The sequence below is a fragment of the Armigeres subalbatus genome, chromosome 3, assembly GCF_024139115.2.
Source record: "Armigeres subalbatus isolate Guangzhou_Male chromosome 3, GZ_Asu_2, whole genome shotgun sequence".
NCBI lineage: Eukaryota > Metazoa > Arthropoda > Insecta > Diptera > Culicidae > Armigeres > Armigeres subalbatus.
The window spans coordinates 192,459,323-192,481,725 of record NC_085141.1 but is presented as its reverse complement, the minus strand read 5'-3'; the positions used below and the strand labels follow the sequence as shown (position 1 = coordinate 192,481,725).

General features: G+C 38.1%; 1 protein-coding gene across 7 annotated transcripts in view; it reads right to left on the bottom strand.

Annotated features, from left to right (window-relative positions):
• LOC134221161 (allatostatin-A receptor) overlaps positions 1-22,403 on the bottom strand; it is a 194,929-nt gene that overhangs the window by 6,373 nt on the left and 166,153 nt on the right. For all 7 annotated transcript variants that reach the window (XM_062700358.1, XM_062700356.1, XM_062700353.1 and 4 more), the window contains one exon: positions 14,089-14,207. In XM_062700358.1, coding sequence (XP_062556342.1) covers positions 14,089-14,207 — 119 coding nt within the window. The remainder of the gene's footprint in view (positions 1-14,088; positions 14,208-22,403) is intronic.

Sequence of the window (22,403 nt, the reverse complement as noted above, 5' to 3'; positions counted from 1 at the left end):
CTTAGGGAAGATCGGGTAACCAACCTCTTCAAATTGCAAAAAATTGGAATTGAGCCAGGACTCCTTAGATGGCTTGAATCTTATCTCACAGACCGGCAACAAATAATAAAATTTAACGGAAAGAAATCCAATCCCATTCAAGTCACTTCAGGAGTTCCACAAGGCTCTCATCTTGGCCCTCTTTTACTTATATTATATGTAAATGACATTACCTTCATTCTCAAAAATATAAAGATTTTAATTTATGCCGATGACATAAAGCTATTTATGGAAATAAAAAATGAAGACGACATAATCATATTCCAGAATGAAATACACATGTTCTATACATGGTGCAGAAAAAGCCTATTGCAACTGAATGTTAAGAAATGCAACATAATATCATTCAGCAGAAAAAGAATAACACCAAATACACAAATTGTACTAGGAAACAATACTGTAGAAAGACACGAAAGAGGTAGGGATTTAGGAGTGATTTTAGATTCGAAACTAACTCTTGTTGATCACTATAACACATTCATCCACAAAGCTAATAATATGCTAGGCTTTATCAAGCGTTTTTGCTTCAACTTTCAGGATCCCTACACAATCAAAACACTATATATTTCATATGTACGATCTATACTGGAATATTGTAGCATTGTATGGTCGCCTTATACAACCACACATGAAGAAAGAATAGAGTCAGTACAAAAACAATTTCTATTATACGCTCTTCGTAAATTAGGTTGGACGTCATTTCCTCTTCCATCTTATGAAGCACGTTGCATGCTTATAAATATACAAACTTTGAAAGAGCGTCGAGAATGTGCAACGGTTTCATTTGTTAACGATGTAGTTTCTCAACGTGTTGATTCAACTGAAATTTTATCGAAATTTAACTTTTACATACCTTCTCGGCTACTTCGACATAGAACATTATTTTTAACCAACCACTGCCGAACAAATTACGCCAAATTTGGGCCTCTCAACCGAATGATGGCCGTTTACAATCAACACTGCGAAACTATTGACTTAACAATGTCTCGGCATAACATTAGACAGTATTTCCAAAGAACAAACATTACAAATTCAGCAATATAAATTCAAAATCAAAATTATACATCACTTTACTAAACAAAACCTATTATTTAATTATACTATAACATTACAAAAACAAACATGTATATGTATATGTACTAGTCTACGTTGGTTGACGAAATAAAATAAATAAATAAAAATAAATGCCGCCTACAAAGTGATATCCCAGATCATCTTCCGTCGTCTGTCACCATTAGTGAACGAGTTCGTGGGAAGTTATCAACCCGGCTTCGTTGACGGCCGCTCGACAACGGACCAGATCTTTACTGTACGGCAAATCCTTCAAAAATGCCGTGAATACCAGGTCCCAACGCACCATCTGTTCGTTGATTTCAAGGCGGCATACGACAGTATAGACCGCTTAGAGCTATGGAAAATTATGGACGAGAACAGCTTCCCTAGGAAGCTTACCAGACTGATCAAAGCAACGGTGGATGGTGTGCAAAACTGTGTGAAGATTTCGGGCGAACACTCCAGTTCGTTCGAATCGCGCCGGCGACTAAGACAAGAAGATGGACTTTCGTGCCTGTTGTTCAACATTGCGCTAGAAGGTGTCATGCGGAGAGCCGGGTGTAACAGCCGGGGTACGATTTTCAACAGATCCAGTCAATTTATTTGCTTCGCGGATGACATGGACATTGTCGGCCGAACATTTGCAAAGGTGGCAGACCTGTACACCCGCCTGAAACGTGCAGCAACAAAAGTTGGACTGGTGGTGAATGCGTCAAAGACAAAGTACATGCTTGTGGGCGGAACCGAGCGCGACAGGGCCCGCCTGGGAAGCAGTGTTACGATAGACGGGGATACCTTCGAGGTGGTCGAGGAATTCGTCTACCTCGGATCCTTGCTAACGGCTGACAACAACGTTAGTCGTGAAATACGAAGGCGCATCATCTGTGGAAGACCAACGCGCACTGGGAGTTTTCGAAAGGAAAGTGTTGCGTACCATCTATGGTGGGTTGCAGATGGCGGACGGTACGTGGAGGAGGCGAATGAACCACGAGTTGCATCAGCTGTTGGGAGAACCATCCATCGTTCACACCGCGAAAATCGGAAGACTGCGGTGGGCCGGGCACGTAGCCAGAATGTCGGACAGTAATCCGGTGAAAATGGTTCTCGACAATGATCCGACGGGAACAAGAAGGCGAGGTGCACAGCGGGCAAGGTGGATCGATCAGGTGGAGGACGACTTGCGGACCTTCCGCAGACTGCGTGGTTGGCGAAGTGCAGCCATGAACCGAGCTGAATGAAGAAGTCTTTTATGTGCAGCACCGGCCACTCCGGCCTTAGTCTGATGATAAATAAATAAAATCATCTGTGGAAGTCGGGCCTACTACGGGCTCCAGAAGAAACTGCGGTCGAAAAAGATTCGCCACCGCAACAAATGTGTCATGTACAAGACGCTTATAAGACCGGTTGTCCTCTAGGGACATGAAACTTGGACAATGCTCGAGGAGGACTTGCCAGCACTCTTTGGCGCTGTGCAAGATGACGGTGTGTGGCGGCGAAGAATGAACCATGAGCTCGCCCAACTCTACGGCGAACCCAGTATCCAGAAGGTAGCTAAAGCCGGAAGGGTACGATGGGCAGGACATGTTGCAAGAATGCCGGACAGCAACCCTGCAAAGATGGTGTTCGCTTCCGATCCGGCAGGTACGAGACGGCGTGGAGCGCAGCGAGCGAGATGGGCAGACCAGGTGCAAAACGACTTGGCGAGCGTGGGGCGTATCCGAGGATGGAGAGATGTGGCCTCGAACCGTGTATTGTGGCGTCAAATTGTTGATTCAGTGTTATCTGTTTAGATGTAAACTAAATAAATGAATGAATGAATTAGCTGCCATAGCTGGTCCCGATCGATTGTATCATATATGCGGCTTTGGTAAAGTCGATGAATGGTCACGTTGTATTCGCGGCATTTATGCAATATCTGGCAAACGACAAATACCTGGTCCGTGGTAGAGCGTTCGCCCAAAAATCTCGCCTGGTACTGCCCCACGAACTCTCTTATTATTCCCATGGGAAAACTGTCAAAACGCACGCAAACGTATCAATTGTGTTTGGCCCATTACAATTGATGTTAGTCGACGGCATAAAAATTGAGAGAGTACCTAGTAGGCGGCGTTCAGCAATGTGATTGCACAGAAGTTGCTACAATCCAGCAGAGCTATTTGACGTGCACCATTTTGTCAAAATGGAGTGACATTTCAAAACTCAAATATCCATCTATTAGTTGCACTCACTGAATGAATCTTATTTGATTGTTAAAAATTGTAAAAAAAAGAGCAGATTTTTTGCCAACTGTGTAGGACATCTCTGCAATCCAGCTTATCCCCCTTTTTGTAGATGAGACACACGGCACCCTCCATCCGGAATCAAAAGTTCGTTTATGGAGTGAACATATAGCCTGCGGGTATATTTTGGTGTACGAGAAAGGTAAAACTGACGGATAAGTGTAACAAATCATTCTGTTTTACCAACAATCCTCTAATTAAAAATCATTTTGAATATCAGGAATCTTTAGTAACAGCGCTTCCTAAGCTAGTAACATTGAAGTAGCATTCGATACCAGTAGAGTAGGAAAAAATTACGCATTTAGTTTTCAATCGAACATGTAACCATTATGAAGCAAGCCGCTAAGATTAATAAACAACCATCATATTTTAAATGCGTTAAAGTCATAAAAAATAGTTGTTTTCAATAGGAGATCATTGTGAAATGGTTCGGTATTATTGACATTCTTGTTTGTATTGGTGAAATATAGAAAAAGTTTAAGGGTTCAAACTTGTAATTCTCATGATTTCCTGATCGCTGTATTTGACATGTAAACCCAAAATATGTATTGCCCAACAAGTAATTACGTTAAGGTTTTCCTTAATATTAGTTTCCGTACAAATGTTGGCATACCTGTAAAATTATTGAATCAATAGATGTGCTGCAAAGTTGATGCACCAATGCTCAAATGCACCATGCGTCTCCATATGCCCATATAGTCACATGATTATGCCTATTTTCAATATCCCTACCTATCCTGTCTCTTGGAAGGCCCATGTTCTCCTGAAAAACACTAATGAGAACATAAACATATTAGATTGTCAATATATATGAGTATTTGAACTTCTATAAACATACATCAGGAAAGTGACTTTAACGTCGAGGAAAACTCACAAGCGACGAACCAACCTTTTTTTTGTTACGGACGCGACGGAATTCTTCCAATCAATCAATCAATCAACTAGCGTCAGACGATTTCTGGCAATCGTGAGCTGCAAATGCGGCACATGAGCAGCCCGAACACAATTAACAACTGTTAACTAGTGTAATCATAAGAACCAAATTGTGTCTGTTGATAAAGTAGCAAATAATCGAATAAAACTGAAATTCTATCTAGGATGGCATTGAGTTTGCTGTAGTCCAAGCTGTAGACTATTTTTGCATGGCAGATTGGCAGATTGTTCTGAATCTGGCAACGATTATCCCCTTATTTATGGGTCTATATTGAAATATATAAATACAAAATTTTGCTTACGTCTAGGCGACATCGAGCGATGAAGCGTGTAGGATGTTGTTGAGGATACTATCGACTCTGGGGAAATTGTTTCAATTCTATGAGTAATTGAATCAATTTGTTTTCCCTTGATGTAAGCGAATGAAATAAATTTCGGTTCCTTCACCGTAGTATGTGATAATCATAACATATGATACAGTGTAGTAGTGTTTTTCGATATAGACTTTTTGTTGGAAATCATTTTTTTAGGAGAAAAATCCGTTCAAACCCTTATACACGCAAAAAAAGTGTTCTTGAATTCGTGAACTAACGAGTTCACGGTGTATTTTTTCGTGAACAACAATCACGGATTCGGGAACACCAGTCACGTTTTCCAGAACGTTCCAGAAAACGTGACTGTATTCCCGAATCCGTGATTGTTGTTCACGAAAAAATACACCGTGAACTCGTTAGTTCACGAATTCAGGAACGATTTTTTTTGCGTGTACATTAAACAATTCTGCTGCGTCACTGAGTGGAATATTTTGGCTGGTTTAAAAATGTCGTCCATTAATATTGCAGATTTTAAAACCACCTCCTCCCTCTGTCACGCTTTTTTGTATACCGAGTGTAGGTCCTGTCACAAAATCCTGGAACCACGCCCTCTGAAAGTGTATGCGTTATTTCTTAGCTAACGCAATAGTAATAAGATAGTCCTTCCTTTCTCGAAATTCAAAGGACTTATGAGGCCTTCCAATTGCAATCCGGAAATTCTTTGAGCAGCTTTTGAAAATGCAAACCTTTCATCGACCCTCAGTGTGAAATTTCTCTAGCATTTCCCATGCAAGTGATAAGCGTACAGGCACAGGGCACCGGAGCACAGTGACTAAAATCGTGCTTTTAGCGCGTTTATTTAATAGTACCTTTATTATGCGATTAGTAGTAGTAGTGTCTTCCAAACATCAGTGAGTTACACGCAAAAAAAGGGGTTCCCGAATTCGTGAACCAGCAAAAATAGACCGTGATTTTATTCAAGGATTCGGGAACACCAGTCACGTTTTCCAGAACGTTCCAGAAAACGTGTCTGTATTCCCGAATCCGTGACTGTTGTTGCCGAAAAAATACACCGTGAACTCGTTAGTTCACGAATTCATGATCGCTTTTTTTGCGTGTATATGCGTTTTTTTAGAGGTATTCAGCTTACTGTTTAATCCCCCTAAAAGTGAGATGAAAAAAGTATGTTTTCCATTTTACAACATACAAGGTTTGCATCTACAAAAAAAGATATGGCAAAAGTTCTCCTGAAAAACATTTTCGAAGAAACCAAGTTCGTAATTCCATTACTTTTGGATATTTGTCACGTCTTATGCCGACAACCCCTTGGAAATCGTTGTTTCCCCATTTCTTTTTTATTTTCATTTCCACATTTTTTACATGTTCTAGCAAGTTCTAGATAATATTGAAATACTCCGCTTGGTGACTGTTGCGATTTGAAAACATGAAAAATGAAAAAAAATGTTTTTTTTGCCATATTTGATATAAGTGTAACTTGATAAGGGTCAAATTGTGGCAGACAAACACATACGTATAATAAAGTACAAGTATTTGACTTTATTTGATACCTGATCTGTCAAGTTGTAAGCGAATGTAAGGTATGTTCAATCGAAAACCATTTCCTACTCTTCAAAGCCGAAATAAACCTTCCATATTTTGCCATTACCCCTGTAAAACTTCAAGAAGGCCTCAACCTCAGGACAGGATGTTGTTGAACTTGATGCAAATATTCTCTCACTGGTATGCAGAATATATAAACCTTTATTTTTTGCATGACAAGTTGAGTCACACATAGTTAAAAGAACAATGCACCATGCGTCTCCATTAGGGTGGTTCAAAAAATCGATTTTGCTCCACAGGGCTCATCATTCTCATTCTTTATCATGTTCTGAGTGTCCTCTGAAAGTTTGAGCTCATTTGGATTTAAACTGATTTAGCACAAGACGTTTCAAGTTTGCATTCAAATTAGTATGGGGAAATTTATTTTTTCATCATATTGTTAATAACTCTTCCCCATACGCCAGGTTAAAAGTAAACCTACATAGCTAAAAGGAATACTCAACAGCTTTCACCCAACGAAAACCGCATGTTGATTAATCGCCCCAATAATTAGTAATCGATTCCAATACAGGTTGCGAATCATTAGTCATGATCGTTAAACTTCTTTGAGGGCATCACTGAAATGTGCAGTGCAACAGGTGGTAAAATGAACAGTTGGCTATATTTATATCAAAACACTATTTAGGCGTATGTTAACCATGCAGACGTTTTCTTTGAAATAAAATGAGGTACCTAAGCTAATATTTTGGTTTTGAGACCGAACGAATAGCTATTACTATCCAAAATATCAAACGAGGCCGTAAAAATAGAGTCTGATGTAATTTCCAACCATTTTTCCGTAAGCTCTAATTCTTAATAAATTCATCATAACATTGGTTCAAGCCTGTTCAAACTACAGCGGCAAATAGGACAACCTTCACAAAGATGTTGCAAGGGTAAATAGTAAAATTATTGGTTTGCATCGTTATACGAAGAGTTTTTTTTATCACATGGCATGTATGCGGGTAAAATGAACACTTGTATCAAACTTACACAAATTTATGATAAAAGTTGTACAATTAAGAAGCGGAAGTTGAAGAAACAAACCACATCAAATAACCAAGATAAATCTTTAAATATGTAAATTTAATTTAAAAATAACTGATATTTTAAAACTTTTTTCCTTCTTTTTATTATTTTGGTAATTAAGCTTTTCAAAAGATATACCAGATTTTTTAAAAGGCTCTCGTAATCTCAATTAGTTATATTAGTAGTATATACAGTGTTAGAGTTAAAAAACAGATAATTAAATGTTTCAAAGAAGTTTTAGAACCGATGTTCATTTTACCACCAGGCAGTGTTCATTTTACCCGCACTATTTTTGGACATGCGAAATTTCGATGTTATTTATTTCGAAGAAAAACGAGCAATGGGTAATGTTTTTAACATAACCGCGAGTAGACGTAGGACTTATATAAACGTAACGTATTTACATTTAACTTCTAACTTGTGGATCTATGGAGTTTGATCATAGGTATTGATATTGGAAACGACAACTTCCATGCTGTGTAGAATTATTAGCAATTTGTTTATTCAAAACTTCTGAAAATAAAACTAATAATTAAATACATAATTGAAATTGCTTTGTTTCTAACTATTAAGCCCTTATTTACTCAAGCAAATGTAGGGCATTTATAGATTTCTTATTGATGATAGTATTTGAAGTTTAAAAATTCTATTTATAAAATTTTCAGACTTGGGCAAAATGTGCTATATTAAAGAAATACAGCACCAATTTCGTTGCTTCTTTTTGCTAACATGCATGCTTACTGCTGAAAAAAAATCACAACAATAAGTCGAGGAGCCGTAACCCTACCAAAATAGAGGAAGTACTGCTAATACGTCAACGAAAAATCATTTAATGTTTTGATTCCAAACTCCGAGTCTACGTCAAGTTTGATAATACAATTTCTCAGAAAATGAAAAACAAAGAAAGAAATAAACTTTATAAAAAATAATTTCCAGAAGAATATTTATTCTGGAAATTATATTTTGCGGCCTTTTTTTTAATATACAGCGAAATTTTCTAATCTAAAATGGATATTAACACTATTGCTGATTGTGAATCATTAATTGCTAATGCTTTCTCCAAATAAATGAAAGTAATTTTTTTAATATTTTTTTTATTTTCATCGGTGTACTTGATTTTTTTGCTGGGGAATCAGAACTGTTAAAGTATAACCATGTTTTAATGTACGTGTCGTTTAGTGCCACGCACAACTTAACATATGGTCAGTCATATGACATGACTCGTACCCATCCCGGGATCATGTGGATTATGAAACCAATCACCTGGATGATCAGATCAAATCTCTCTAATTTTATTCTTCATCCACCTCCGCTGCCCTTGCTGCCTCAGTCATCTTCGGCCTCTAGCCGTGAACTCCGAGCGATGCGATGGGCGATTGCATTTATCGCAACCGACACCACTACATCCGACCATCATCAAGCACAGAATGATAGAAAAATGCGCCCACTTCTTTCATGCATATTCGCAGACCCACCGGCAGTTCTACCGCTGGTGGCTGCATGCTGTCGCTGTGTAGATAAACACAGCGAACGAACGAACGAAACGAAAAATGCGCGAGCAAAAAGCACGTCAGTACGCGCTGATGTCACAAATTGTAATGACTCGCACACGGCAGGCACTGCTTCTTTTATACACAAAAAAAATCTTGCAGTAGACCCGAAGGCCCGTGACATACCGCATTCTGATGTCCGTGTTAGGAATGCACGGAATTGGATTTATATGAAATTTTTGCTGGCTCTGTCAAGAATTGAAATTTTCAATAGCTTATCGTTAACATTCCTAAGTTTCAATGAAATAGGCAAAATGCTGGAAAGTATTCGAGTCGATTGATATATAAATCTTAAAAATCCATCGAAAGATAAAGGCGCAAGTAACGTTCAAAATCTTCCCTTCCAGCGTAACGTTCTCGATTTCCAAAAATCTAAATGACACCCAGTATAGTAAAGAAAGACGTAAGTTCTACGTTATAAAGTTTTATAACACAATGTTTATTAGCGAAAAAATTGTTCACTGCAATAAGAATATGAGTTAAATTGTTGGGCCAAGTGGTAAAACTAGCTAATTATCCTTGTTTTATAATTGAATTCAACGCAGGTCCTAGACGTGTTCATGTTACCACCTGTTCCCCTAGTCTGAATTTGTGTGTGCTATCTTTCGCGCGACGAGCAGTAATGTTGCCTGTTGAGGAGTTATGCAATTAGCTCCAGAAAACCACGGTATAGATTAAATTCGATTACTAAATATTGGAACGATTAATTAAGATGCGGTTTTCGCTGAGTGAAAGCTGTTGAGTATTCTTTTTAGCTATGTAGGTTTTCTTTTAACCAACTTAAACTTAATGGGGAAGCGTCATTAACAGTATAATGAAAAAATAAATTTCCCCATACTAATTTGAATGCAACTTGAAACGGCTTGTGCTAAATCAGTTTTAATCCAAATGAGCTCAAACTTTCAGAGGACACTCAGAACATGATACGAAAATCATCAAGAAAAAAAAGTATTTTTATGATACTTAAATGGTTGTAGGTGCCATACAATTGCATAATATCCACCGAATTGCCATATAGGATACACAAAAAATTCAAAAAATATTTAACCATTGAAAAATTGATTAAAATGTGGTGAATATTGGCAATATGTGACAACAAGTACAAAAAAAACAGCTTATTTCAAAAATTATTCTGTCGGAACCAATAAACTATTTTTTTTAGAATTTTGGGATGTTCTACAGAAATGTTCCAAATGTTCGAAAATCTTTCATCTAAGGCTTGAGCACCATGACTTTTCGAACAAAGTGTTTTTTTGGGATACCCTAATGTTAACATGCTACGATACAGTCAACAATAAAATCTATGAAAAGAGATCAAGGCTCAAAAAAGGACCGTTAGCGAAATGTTCTACAAACTAGAGTTAGTTGTAAATTGACTTAAAGCTATATTGCTTGTAATCGCATAGCTGTCCCATATGAATAGGACACCCAGCAAAGATTGAACAACTATGCGGCTACACACGATGTCAAGCGGACCTGCTAGCCCTGTATTTTGCCGAACAATGCGTGCCGGTATTCAGTAAAGAAAGAAAAGCCATCGCGTTTAAATTCATGGTATCGATAACAAAAATCCGCGTCCGCTAATACTGTAGCGGCAAAATTGGCATCGTAGTTTTTTTTTCTTTCTTCCTTCTCAACACCAATCGTGTCCATGTATCCCTCGCTGACAACCTAAGGAAAAAGCCGTAAAGCACCTAATCCTTAAATTATACAATAAAAGACGCTATTGGTACGCGCTGGATTTGGAGAGTTCGACTAGAGTGGATCTGGGGAAATTCCCTCAAGAAAAACATAAATTTTCCACGAAAAAATAGAAAATTGCCATTAAAGAAATTAGGGTATGAGCACTAAATAAATATGAGATTTCCATAAATAATGCAAAATTTCCATAAACAATAAATAATATTCCAAGATACACAAAAATATTTGCACTTTCAGAAGCAAAAATTGCAATTATAAAAGGAGAATTTCCATAAAGAAATCGAAATGTTCCAAAAAAAAATTATCCCGAAATAAATACTTTTTTCCATAAAAAAATAAGGAGCGTTCCACGAAAACATCAATAAAGAGCTACAAAAATATGAGAACTCCGTATGTCGTTCATGAAAAATTTGATTAATTTTGTTGGTTTTTTTCTATTTTTTCGTGGAAATTTTCTTATTTTTTTACTGTTTTCTATTGATTTTTGCGTGGAAAGTTTAAGATTTTTGTGGAAAAATCATTATTTTGTGAAAAAATGTAATTGTCAGTGCAGATTTGTTCGTGTTTTGTATTGGACGTAGAACGATCGGAGATCGCGTCCAGACGTGTTTTCTTCAGTAAGCAGAACGATCGGCCGGTAACCGAAATTTTGTTCTGCTTCGTGCGTGTGTGTAAATTAATTAGAAAGTAAAAGTTTAAATCGCGTCTAGACATGTTTTCTTCAGTAAGCAGAACGATCGGCCGGTCATCATAGTTTTATTCTGCTTTGTGCGGAAAGCAGAACGATCAGCCGATCACCGAAATTTTGTTCTGCTTTGTGCGGCCTTAAAAAAAATGAGTATTGTTATCATCGATCAAATTACACGCTATACACGGCATACCGTTTACCAAAACGAACCCTGCCACACTTCCTACCCCATATATCCAACATCCCAGTGATCTCTCGTGGAAGTGCAGATGACTCGTCGGCTTCTATCAAAGCGAGTATCACGTCAACAATTTCCTACCTATTCCCTAATTGACCTGCATTCGGACACGGCCGGCGCTGGTATTGCTTATTCTTGGGTCACCAGTTCTTACACATTGAAGATGATGTTAGTACCAAACTTCATCTATTGGTTCTCAGTGTAACTACAGCTGACCTGGCAATAACGGAGTAGCAACCGTGGGCGGTCAATCATGCTCATGCTCATGCTCAAAATCATTATTGTGTGAAAAAATGTAATTGTTTATTGCTAATATGGATTTATTTATGCAAATTTTTTTATTATTATTTTTTTCATTGGAGCATTTTGATTTCTTTAGGGAAAACTCTTCTGTTATAATTGCAATTTTTGCTTTTAAAAGTGCAAATATATTTTTGTTTCGTAGAAAATTCATTTTGCGTTATTTATGGATTTTTTTTTATTTATTTGTTGAATTATGTACCGCAGACATCTGTTGATGAACACCTGAGTGTTCTCCACTGATGCACGCACTATTGCGCTAGCGTGTAACAGTAAACATTTTGGTGCTCGGCTGAACTTATTCTGTATAACAGAGCGCCATTGAGCTAGGAGTGCAACGTCATTCGTCAATTCTAAGTCGTTTAGGTGCTCCATGGTTAAAGAGAGCGCAGAAGACGGCCGAATACAAGAATTGAACTTGTTCGCGGGATTGGCGCCTAAGCCACCAAGTTTTTACTGTACCCTCGAGTAATCGGCCGAAAGGTTACAATGTGTTACAGTGTGGAGTGACCCCTCCCAGACGCCCCCACCCCCAGTGCCAAAATTTGAAGAAGAAAATTGATTAATTGATTCAAGAACTGAATAGAAGTTATAGTAAATGCAAAAGGCTCACTGACAACTTTCTCTTGCACGCACACAGATAGGATAGGATTTACTTTCATCGGGAAACACTTCGGAAGCGTTTCTCGATAAAAATAAATTCTATTCTTTTTGTGCGCGTGCAAGAGAAAGATGATTAAACGCCAGCATGCCTTCCTTACTCAACATTCAAGGGACTAACCTATCCATTAAAGATCCGGAAACTGTTTCACAATTTTTTGAATGTGTAGGCCATTCATTGATCTTCAGTGGGCAAATCTAAGATATGGCAAAAATATTATTTTTATAATACACAAAAAAAGCATCATGACCACTACGTGGATTAATCAAGGGGTTTAATAATTTATGTCACTGTTTGTGGCTGTAGAGACCGAGATCACCTCTGCATCTCCACAATTACCACGGGAAGGAAGTTGGGATAGATGGGAGGGGTATTCACAAACATGGATCGGGATTCACCATGGAAAATGCTGTGACCTGTGCGACTATGCGTAAAATAAAACACGGTGATTCTCTGAATGTTTCCACGGTTTGTAAAAAAAATGTACGCGGCACTGTGACATTCTTTTCTTCATCGGCAAACTGTTTGTTTAAGGTTCCCCCAAACACACATATTTTTCAACAAAAAATGGTTACATATACGTTGTCGAGTTTTTGTACGAAAACATTAATTGTGGGGAGAAAAAATAGTAAAAGCACGTGCTAACAGTCATCAGCTTGGTCGTGGTTGCTGCTGCGGCTGTTGTTGTTTTATTTTGCTTTGACTGCATGGCCGGATGAATGGTAAAAAGAAATCAATGGCTTCAATCCGGAACCATTACAAAAACTCATGTTCTCGGACCTTTTCCTGAAAATATATTACATTTTCGATCCAACCATGCCTGTCTAGTTAAAATCAGTGGATGTTTGATTAAATTAGATCAAATATAAAAAAAAATTAAGCTGATATTGCTGTTTTTTAAGCTTGTTAAGGTTAAAACAACGATGAAAAATCCGAACAAATTGAGGATTTGATTGAGCTGAAAATGGTACTGTCCCACCAATAAAGGTGGTTTGCATGTTAGCCTATGGTTTTCCAGTTAGCCTTACGAACTAAGACGTAGGATTGCCAATCTGAAGAAGTTCGAAGTGACCTAAGATATTTTCTGGTGAAAAGCTTTTTCGTCATTGTATTTGTCACCAGTGCTGTAAAATGTCATCTGCATGCCATTTGATTATTTTTCCTAAAACTTTTTTTCGACGTCTGATTCAAGTCATAATTCTTTATGAACCCGTAATGCTTGAGTAGCCCTTTATTTTTGTCTTCAGGTACACTGCTCTAAAAATAAACTCTCAGGCTTGAGACTAAAAACTCTAGAAAATGTTACGTGGCATTTGGCATAATGACATTCGAATGACATTTCGCCTCTCATAATATATTTACAGCAAGTTGCCACACTGTAGTCACACAATTGATGGGCATAGAAAAGCTTTCAATTAATAACCTATGTATATTACTTCTAAAAGATCCTCTATATTTTATTCTTAGAAATGTTGATACAATTTAATTATAAGTGGCACCTTCTGCATGATGCATCTTATCGTCTAGTTGAGGAAGGCCTATATGGTTAATATTTTCTTCTTCGTTATATAAAATGCCAACATGAAACGTTTGATGTGGTACTATAATAGATCTATGGTAGTGGATGTGGTAAGCACCATGTTGTTATAGGACATGATGCAAGCAATCAATTTTCCGCTAAACTAAATATACAGCATTTCCTACCTTGATTCAGCGGAAACTCGGCCGCCTGGTGCACCTTTCCATAACCGTGCGAGCATCCCGACGTATAACATTGATATCAGCGTCAGCGGAACGACGTACGATGATAGGAAAAACGATACCTGTGAAATTGAATATTGTGGAAGAAAAGAAAATAAAAATATTAGGAATATTTCCCTGTCAACATTGACTAAGAGCATCTCACCAGAGGTGTAGCCAGTGAGCTTAGAATTGATCCTTTTCCCTTTTATTTTCATTCATCATGTCTAATACTGGCTTTTTATTGTTTCTGTTTTGTGGTTGGAGCCACAAGAGTAATCTGCCTTTGGTCGAAAACCAGAATCTAAAAAGGCTGTATTTTTCTGTATTTCTACATATATTTTTTTTTTTGCATGAACAGCATAGACTTAAAACTCCAAAGTTTAACGACTGAACAAATTCTGAGAGAAATCCATTTTTGCTAGTCGACCACTTATTTAAGTGATAATGCACTGTTGAACGTTAGATAACGAAATCTGAAAATGCCATCATACGCAAAGTCATGTTCGAGCTCCAACATTGTGCGCCACGGCAAGTGCTGGCAGCGTTTGTTTACGAAAGTAACAGCGTTGCTAAATCGTCTGGAAAAGTATTCGCACATATCTTAATATAGGATCCCTAGATGCATTCAATATATTCCAAATCCTTTGCAAATTGCTGAAACATTGACCAATCTCACCCACATTTGACCATTACGATGACGGTTATATTGCACGGCAGCATTCCTACCGCATTACTTGATTTTTAGTATGCATCGTTAGGATATGTTGGTTGTATGACATTCGCCAGAAAGTCACTTGCCAGAAGACTTCCATTCCAGAATCTATTTGCAAGAATTGGCCTTGGAGAGGGCTCAAATTAAATGAATACTGTCGTCATGCAACAAGTAAATTTTCAATCAGGGAAAACAATCAACGTAGGCGCCATCTGAAAAAAAAATAAACAAATTTTGCGTCCCCTGTCATAAGACGAGTTTAAACAATCCCATTGAATTCCACCACTTAATTGTATCCTGACAGATACGTATTTCGACCTCAACAGTAAGGCCGTCTTCAGTGTCTTGTACTTGACTCGACTTAAGTCGAGTAAGTCGAGTCAAGTACAAGACACTGAAGACGGCCTTACTGTTGAGGTCGAAATACGTATCTGTCAGGATACAATTAAGTGGTGGAATTCAATGGGATTGTTTAAACTCGTCTTATGACAGGTGAAAACATTCCACTAAAAAGCTCAAAATAATTTTCTTATCAAATTTTGCGTGTTATTGTTGTTATATTGACGACAATTTAGTTTTCGGCTCACACTGACAGTTTAGTTTTCGGCTCACACTGACAGCTAGATTTAGGCTCGGTTTGACATTCACATTTTTTGAATCTGTTTCTCCCTCCCAGGAATGGACCATTCGAACGGCCAGAAAGCCGTTCACCAGAATGCAACATTCCCATTTGCCAAAGTGCACCATTCCCCAGAAATAGCCATCTTCCATTTTTGCCTTTCGCGTATACTAAGTAAACGTAAAGGCTATAGGATCACTCCAAATCCGAACTTTTGATAGAAGCCTCGGAGACCCATAGTGTTATATACCAATCGACTCAGCTCGACGAATTGAGGTGTCTGTATGTGTGTATGTATGTATGTGTGTGTGTACAAAAAAATGTGAGACACACTTTTTTGTACTTAGCCCCATCCGATTTGCTTGCATCGACGCGGAATCCTTTCTATTTTTTCGCTATTGAAAATTGGCCGAATCGCCCATTGCGTTCCGGAGTTATTTGAAATACATTATTTTCTTCCCCATTTTTCCCAAAGGTCCCAGCTTGGAAAAAAAAATCAAAATCGAAATTTTGTTTCCAAAGCTGCTGCAATGCATTCAAATGAACGCAAATAAATGTAAATTGATGGAAATAACTAAATCTATCTCCCTAAAGCGCAATTTTGACCTCTCTTATGTGCTTTTCTTGTTATTCTTATTTGTTTTCTTGTATTATAATACACGAGAAAGGCACCATCACCGCTAGGTGGATTGTTTTGGGTTTTTAAATTGAGAATTTAATCAATTGCTACTTGTTCGTTTGCCCGGGATATTGCATGAGCGTAAATGGTTCCTTCTTTTTTTACCCTTCCTTCGGAAGTATCTATAATTTCACTTTGTATGCGTTAGTCATATAGAAGCATGTACAAAAAATCTTCTCAGAAAAGCAAAAACGTAAAAATTGAAAGGGATTTCAAAAATTTCTTCAGTGGAAGCTAGATAGCAAATGTGAGCATGTTTTGAGACGCTAATAGATCACTTATATGCATGTATGTGTGCTAATTTTGAAATTTACTACCATGAAAATCTCGATCATTTTTAAGGTATTGAACAAGTTTAGTTTTACCAAATTAGGCATCCATAAGGCGAAATATATGTTATTATTGAACGCTATTGAGTTTCGCTCCGATCAATGACTGATTTAGTTAGTTCTGGATTAATTAATATCGAAGTCGCTGGAAATTACGAGTACAATATGTATATGCAACCAGCGTTACGATAGTTACTAACCATGTCACAATAGTTATTCAATCCGACGAGCGCCTTATAGATAGGTAGCATGAAGTACAGTACGTTGTCATTCGTTGAGTTGTCACTCAACCCATGACATCCGCCTTTGGGTAGGCAATTATTTTGTCACTTTCACGGTAAATCGCCGTGGGAAGCTAAGTAGTTTTATCTCGTTTTAAATACTGGAGTCTGGAAAAAAATTCCTTATAACTAAGGAAGGGTCAAAATCTCACTGTAGGTGGATTAATCTGGGTTTTAAATATCTTTATTAACGTGGATGGTTCCTTCTGCTCATGTACACATTTATCCAATAAACTGCGATAATTCTTGGGAGCGTGCCATTTGTCAGTCCGCATGATGCTCCCAGGGAGCGCCATTAGGCATAAGGTCATTTATAAAGGCCGTTTGGCATAACGGTTATTTAGCATAATGGACATTTGGCATAATTGTGAACAGCGCCAAAAGGGGCGGTCATTTGGTATAATGCTCTTTTGTGCTTACTTGTTGTTAGTTAGTTGTATGACTGGCGGATTAGTGGTACTGGAAAAATACGCAATCTTTCCGCAGAAAGCATGCATAAGCCGGGTATAGGTAGGCGTTTACACCAGGCCTTGGAAAATTCGTTCAAAAACGAACGAATGCTTCGTGTTTAGCCCGCAGTGAGGTTTTAATTTCGGTGCACTGATTGATGTGCACTCGACGACGTGGTGCTGGCTGCACGAACAAGGGAAGAGGCAAATACAAAGCATTCGTTTTATACATTGAAAGTGGGGAGTTTTGAACGTGGCATCTTTATAAGCCGGATAGTGCCGAGGAAGCATCGTTCAGCAGGGCAGTGTGAAATGAGGATGGTTCCTTCGTTCATCGGCAGTATTTCAGATGCGAGTGAGTGTTGTGTGAATACAAAACCATATTAGCGAGAAAGAGAGAGAATTCATCATATACCTCTCTTTCACACATTCATTCCAACTGAAATGCGCAACTCGGTATAAGTGAGGCATGAGAGTTAAATATTCTCTGCACTAGCGGGTGTTTGATTTCACTCTCCAGCTGTTTCGTACAGCAGTGCTGTATGGAGCGAGGAAGCATTCTTCACCAAGCACTTTGAAACTGTTCTCTCATGAAGCTACCGTCCTCGGGAGTATATCTGGTGCTGAAGCATCGGTCATCATCTTCATTACTTCATTCATCCAAGCCCTGGTTTACCCGGATTAAAGCAATGGTGGATATGATTAAGCGTGTTCCCGAATCAAGGCAATGGTGGATATGACCTGGTTTTTTAAAGTAGGCGCTTGCCTGTAATAAGGCAATAGTGGATGCGATCCCTTTGTCCGGTAATTGTAGATGTGTTCCCTCCTTAAAAATGCGCGTTTGTCCGAATTAAGGCAATGGTGGACATGATCCCTTCTTTAAAATTGGCGCTTGCCGGATTACGCCAATGTAGAATATGACCCCTCTTTAAAAGTAGACGCTTTCCCAGATTAAGGCGATGTAATGTTTGATATAATCTTTTCTGTAAAAGTAAGCGTTTGTCCGGATTAGAGCAATGGTGGATGTGATCCTCTCTCTGGAAGAAGGTACTTGCCTGGATTAAGGTAATGGTGGATATGATCCGTTCTTTAAAAATATGCGTTTGCCAGGATTAAGGCAATGTTGGATGGATATGATCCTCTCGTTGAAACTAGGTGCTTGAATGGATTAAGGGAATTGTGGATATGATCCCTTCTTTAAAAGTAGGCACGCAATATTAAATCAGACCCAAACTTCTTTTTTCAACTATATCCGAGATAAACAAAAATCCAGTAGTTTTTCAACAAAAATGCAACTTGAGAATAAGATTTGGAATAATTTATTTGAAGTCAGTATCTTATTTGCTGATTTTTTTTTTCAAAAACTTTACACAAAACATAATAACCTTTATTTTGGTTATATAACTCATCTCTGAAACACTATACGCTTCCTACTATTTGGAAACAATCGTTTTTGGTACCAATTTTTAAAAGTGGCAAAAAATCTGACATCAAAAATTACCGTGGCATCGCTATATTGTCTTGCATTCCTAAGTTATTTGAATCCATTATTAGCAATAAAATCTTCGCACGCTTTAATTACCCGTAACCAGCACGTTTTTGTTAAAGAAAGGCAAATGATATCTGTCTGCTTCCGACTTTGATTTTCTAAATGAACAATTGCATCACATGACTGATGCAATTTTCAAAGCAAATACCAAAACTCAAAAAATTGTTATTGGACTTCGTTTTAATGGATCCAACAGGGTGCTCCAGTAGCCTTGCCAGTAGCCAGTAGCAAAGGCGTAGGATTGCCATTCCGGAGATGGCGAGTTCGATTCTCGGTCCGGTCTAGGATGTTTTCGGGTGGAAAACATTATCGTTTTCGAAACCTTGGGAATTTCTGTTGAAATTTTTTTTGGACAATTCTTTTTTATTGCTGGCTACTTGCCTTTCCAGTGCAATGGGCAGCAAAGGAATTTGCTTGAGAGCTGATCTTCAAATTCTAACTCGCAATAAATCCTAATTTTTCATAATTGGTGGCTTTAATGCTAAACACCGTTCATGGAATAATGCTCAAAGCTATTCCCACGGTAAAATTTTGTTTGGAGATTGTTCTGCGGGATATTATACTATTCAACATCCCAATGACAGTTGATCGGCATTAGTCGTACACGACGCATGCGGCTGCAGATGCGCTCTGTCGGACTATCGCGGATTATCAGTTTTGCGGTGTTATTGTTCTCCTGATATCTTTGTTCTACATCAGTGCGCATTGATTCGGATGTTGCACTGCTTACAAGGAGGAAAACGAAACTTCCTATATGAGTAATGCGGTAAGTAATAGGTTGAATTCCGTTTTACAAATGATTCACCAAGACCGTCGTGGATCGAAATAGCTGGATTCATCAAAGAAGTGGAATGTGATGTTTCGCTTATAGAAACCGTTTACAAGATGACGGAAGAATGCCGAGCCTACGTTCAGCTACGCTAATGGAAAGACAGTGGAAGTGTGTATGATGGCAGCGGGTGTAAATATTCGTTACGTCCGAGTTTTCGACCTCCCGACCTTCCGATGACGATTTGCTACGGGTTGTTCATTAATATGGAAAGGTGACACGCATGATTCGTGAAAGGTTCCCTGCAAATCTAGGCTTGGACCACGTTTTTACTGGAGATAGGGGCGTATATATGGATATCAATGAGGCAATCCCACCTTCGATTGTGGTCAAAAACCGAAATGCGAAGGTGTTCTACGACGGCTTAAAGGACAAACGTAGTAGCTCTTGTCCCAACAGGAAAAACAGAAATGTGGCTGGTAAGGAAACTAGGATTGTGGATACATCGGAAAAATTACTAGAGGCTGAAGAAATGGTTGCGGAAGAAATCGTCGAAATAGAAGAAGAAATTATTGGAGATCATTCTGATGAGCAGGAGGCCCGGATACAACAGGAGGAAGATTCCGAAAAACAGGAGCTCGAGATTGACGATGATTTCATCCAGCGGACCTATGGAATCCCAAACTGCTCGCAGCTGGTGAATGATTTTAAAGTCGTAATGAAAGAGAAGACACGGAAGTTAGAAGCAAGCCAGCGTCGGGTCCAATTTGCTTCATCGGGATCTAGCGAACACGCTTCTAGGCGGAAAAGCTCTCGCCTAAACAATAAATAAATATTATTGTAATTATTCATTTATATTCCTAGAATTCGGCTCCGTGAAGTTTTTAGAAAACGTCTGAGCCTTAATAAACAAATAAATTAAGAAAAAAAAACATCCCAATGACCAACTTGTTTTTCTTCCAGTCGAAATCTTTCGACAATTGATTTGGTTTTAACGGATTCAAGTCAGCTGTGTGGCCAATAGGTAACTCATGCTGACTTTGGCTCTGATCACCTTCCTGTGACGTATGAAATCTCACAAGAAGCATACTTAAAATTATCATAGAACTGATTGGGATTTATATAAAACGTATATCGATAGAAATTTTGATGTTTATATTCCTCTCGATACCAAAAGTGATATTGATAATGCTCTCGTATCTTTGACAAATTTAATTGTCGAAGCCAGAGGCATTGAAATTCCTAAATGTGAAATTCAATTCAACTCCATTATTATTGACGACGACAGCTACTGACCCGTCTTAAAATGTGAGGCGAAGGCAATACCGAAGAACTCGCGATCCCGCATTGAAAGTTATTTGGCGATATTAACTAAAAAACGTTTCACTATTCTGAAGATATCAGCTTTGAGAATAATGTCTCAAAGTTAGATCTAAGTTTGAAAACCTTTTGAAAAATCAACGAAAATTCTTTTAAAAAAATCTCAGAAGCATATCCCAGCGCATAAAGAAGGAAATAAAATTTTATTAACACATGGCGAAAAGGCTCAAAAATTTTCTCAGCAGTTTGAGAGTGCTCATAATTTTAGTCTAGGTCTCACTAGTCCAATTGAGGATCAGGTTACACGGAGCCTCGAAGACATTCTCAATCAACAGAATGTTTTTGACCCTCCATTGGGAATGAATTTGGATGAAGTGAGATATTCTTCTTCTTATTGGCACTACATCCTCCACTGGGACATTGCCATCTCGCTGCGTAGTGTCCATTCAGCACTTCCACAGTTATTAACCGCGAGGTTTCTAAGCCAAGTTACCATTTTTGCATTCGTATATCATGAGGCTAACACGATGATACTTTTATGCCCAGGGAAGTCGAGACAATTTCCAAACCGAAAATTGCTTAGATCGGCACCGGGAATCGAACCCAGCCACCCTCAGCATGGTCTTGCTTTGTAGCGCATCTTACCGCTAAGGCTAAGAAGGACCCCTGGGGAAGTGAGATGTATTACTAGAACATTTAAAAATATTAAAGCCCCGGGTGATGACCAATACTTAATATAATTTCCTGAGAGCATTTTATCCTTTTTAGTTAATTTATTTAACAAATGTTTTCAATTGACATACTTCCTTGATAAATGGAAAAACGCCAAAGTTGCTCTAATTTTGAAGCCTGACAAAAATCCAGCTGAGGCTCCTAGTTATCGCCCAATCAGTTTGCTTTCTTCAATAAGCGAACTGTTTGAAAAGATTATTCTAAATAGAATGATGGTTCATATTAATGACAATTCTATTTTTGCTGATGAGCAATTTGGTTTTCTGGCCATGGGCATTCAACCACTCATCAGTTATTAGGAGTTAGAGAGTGTTTGGCATAAAGGTTTGATTATAAAAGTGATGAATTTTAATTTTCCTCTGTATATTAAAAACCTGATCCAAAATTATTTATCAGATCGCTCACTGCAGGTAAACCATCAGAATTCTAAATATGATAGATTATCTGTAAGAGCTGGTGTTCTCCAAAGCAGCATACTGGGGCCCATATTGTATAACATTTTTACTATTGATTTACCTGATTTACCATCAGGGTGCCGAAAATGTTTGTTTGAAGATGACACGGGCCATTCCGCCATTGGGCGAAGACTTCGTGTCATTTGTAGTGGATTGCAAAAAAAAATTGGATATTTTTTCACTTACATATTGTCACTATGAATGGGGTTCTGCTAGATCAAAAATTTAGTTTTAAAAAGCGTGTTGAAGGCATCCATATCCACTTATAAACAGAAAATCAAAACTTTGTCTTAAGAACAAATTTATTTTAAATTTATTTTAAAATCAAAATTTCAAAATTATTTTTATAGTGTCAATTCCATAAATAATTCATATTCCTTCA